Source organism: Myotis davidii, unplaced genomic scaffold, assembly GCF_000327345.1.
Source record: "Myotis davidii unplaced genomic scaffold, ASM32734v1 scaffold299, whole genome shotgun sequence".
NCBI lineage: Eukaryota > Metazoa > Chordata > Mammalia > Chiroptera > Vespertilionidae > Myotis > Myotis davidii.
The window spans coordinates 3,286,358-3,288,682 of record NW_006293088.1 but is presented as its reverse complement, the minus strand read 5'-3'; the positions used below and the strand labels follow the sequence as shown (position 1 = coordinate 3,288,682).

Below are 2,325 nucleotides of genomic sequence, written 5' to 3'. Positions count from 1 at the left end.
GAGGTACGTGCCCTTGGCCAGAATCAAACCCAGGACCCTGTAGTCCACAGGCCGATGCTCTATCCACTGAGCCAAACTGGCTAGGGCCATGACCCTCATTCTGAAGAGCCTGGAGTTTCAGCGGCAGGAAATGGGAAGCCACTGAGGCTGGGGAAGACCCCAGTGGGCTGGCTGCACTGGGTCCCATTGACCGATGCCCGTCGCCCAGGCGATCCTGCTATCGTCATTGGTCACGGCTTGTGCATGCCATCATCCACACGTCTCGCGTACTCCCGTGAGACTTCGCTGCACTTCATTTAATTCCACAAGATGTTGGACCGACCCGGAGGCCTGACCTCTCTGGCCTCCTGCAGGCAACGGCCTGGCTGTTCCTTTTGGGGTGGGCGTAGGCGGGGCAGCCTCCCTGGTGTAAGACATCTGGAATGCATCAAAGGCAGCCCAGCCGGAGCCTGGCTCTGTCTCAGTGCTGCTCCCCAACTCCCTCCAGAGCACAGCCGCCGCGCTCTCAAAGGCGTGGTGGATCGCAACTGATCTTCCTCTCCTCTGCTTTCCCTTCAGGCTCTGGCCGCAGCTGTCCCCACCGATGCCTCGCGTGTGCCTGAGGTCTGCTGTTATCTTAGTGCGGCGCTAGGGACCCTGTTCGGTGCGTTTAGGGGTTTTTGTGGTGGTGGCGGCGGCTGCGGCTGCTTTTTAAATTTATTTTCTTCCTTGGACCTGGGCCCTGCCCTGCCCCCGCTGGCATGATGGCCCAGTCCAAGGCCAACGGCTCGCACTACGCGCTGACCGCCATTGGCCTGGGGATGCTGGTCCTGGGCGTCATCATGGCCATGTGGAACCTGGTGCCCGGGTTTAGCTCCGGCGAGAAGCCCACAGCCCAGGGCAACAAGACGGAGATAGGCAGCGGCATTCTCAAGAGCAAGACGTTCTCCGTGGCCTACGTGCTGGTGGGGGCCGGGGTGATGCTGCTGCTGCTCTCCATCTGCCTGAGCATCCGGGACAAGCGGAAGCAGCGGCAGGGCGAGGAGATGGCGCACATCCAGCACCTGCCGGGGCCCGAGCCGCACGCCCCGGAGGAGGACAGGTGAGGACGGGCCGACCACCCCCCGCCCCCCCCCCTCCGCCTGGCCAGGGCCATGCATGCACGCACCCAAATATCGTAGCTGTGGGGTTAGGGGAGGTCTGCAGAGGTGTGCAGCAGAATGCTAGCAGTCGGAGGGGGTGTGGCTTTATTTCCTTCACTAGAGTTTTCATAATTCAGAGGAGAATAGCGTAGTCTTTACCTTCCCACTCCCCCACTCCGGCTCCAATACACAGCTTCTCATTGAACAAATCACTTTATACGTCCATCCCAGAGCCTCCCAAGGACAGTGGTGTGAGCGGATTACAGGTGCCCCTAGATTTTGATGCCCCCAGGGAAGCGGCGAGAGGACTGGGGTGGCCCGAGCCTCCCGCTGGGCTGCCTGCCCATCCCTCCCGGCGTGCTGTGGGCATCTGCTTTGAGTGGAAGTGGTTGGGAAGCAGTGTTCTATGTGATCACAAATGCCCCAAACAGAATTAAAGGATGAGGGATGTGTTGAGGATACATGATAAACGTTGATGCCCCCATTATCAAGAGCCCTTGCACATGAATAAAGACGAACACGCCGGTAGGAAAATGGACAGAAGGAGACAGGCAAGCATTTCAGAGACGTCCGGACCATTGGTGATGTCCAACCTCGTTAGCCACGAAATGCAAACACAGAGAAGGTGCCGTTATTCATTGCCTCTCGTGCTGGCCGTGACAGACGGCCCGGGCGCTGGCTGGCTGCCGGTGGCCGCGTGACCTTGCAGGAGGGGAGTTCCACAGTAAGAGGCGATGTTAATGATGAGGGTGCCTGTCGATTCTGTTCGGAGAGCTGGTCCTTGGGAGACAGCCACACAAGCACAAAGGAGTTTGTGCCTCTGTGTTTCTCAGAGACACACCCTCAATATCCATCCATCGGGCTCAATTGTGGCCTGTCCTCCAGCGACCTTTGGTGCAGTCACAGCTGAACTCTACTTGCTGGTGGGGGGGCCGTGTCCGCCACCCTAAGGACAGGAGTTACCACACAGCATTTTCGGTGCAGGATGCTGTGTGAGAACCCACAATATCTGATGCGACAGCCGGGGCCGATGTGGAGGGCAGCCTCATGGCATCCAGTGTAGTGGCTGTGGGGCGAGGTAGGGATGGATCTGGAAAGGTGAGCAGCAGAGCATTAGCAGTGGGAGGGTCTGGGAGGGCTTTCTTTTCTTCACCGGATCTTTCTGTGTTTGAATTTTCTATAAGTAGCTCTTATCTTATAGGAA

General features: G+C 58.5%; 1 protein-coding gene across 1 annotated transcript in view; it reads left to right on the top strand.

The window, feature by feature from the left end:
• TMEM51 (transmembrane protein 51) overlaps positions 1-2,325 on the top strand; it is a 19,501-nt gene that overhangs the window by 14,862 nt on the left and 2,314 nt on the right. The window contains exon 3 of the mRNA XM_006766696.2: positions 559-1,081. Within this exon, the coding sequence (XP_006766759.1) occupies positions 741-1,081 (341 nt within the window). The 5' untranslated portion in view covers positions 559-740. The remainder of the gene's footprint in view (positions 1-558; positions 1,082-2,325) is intronic.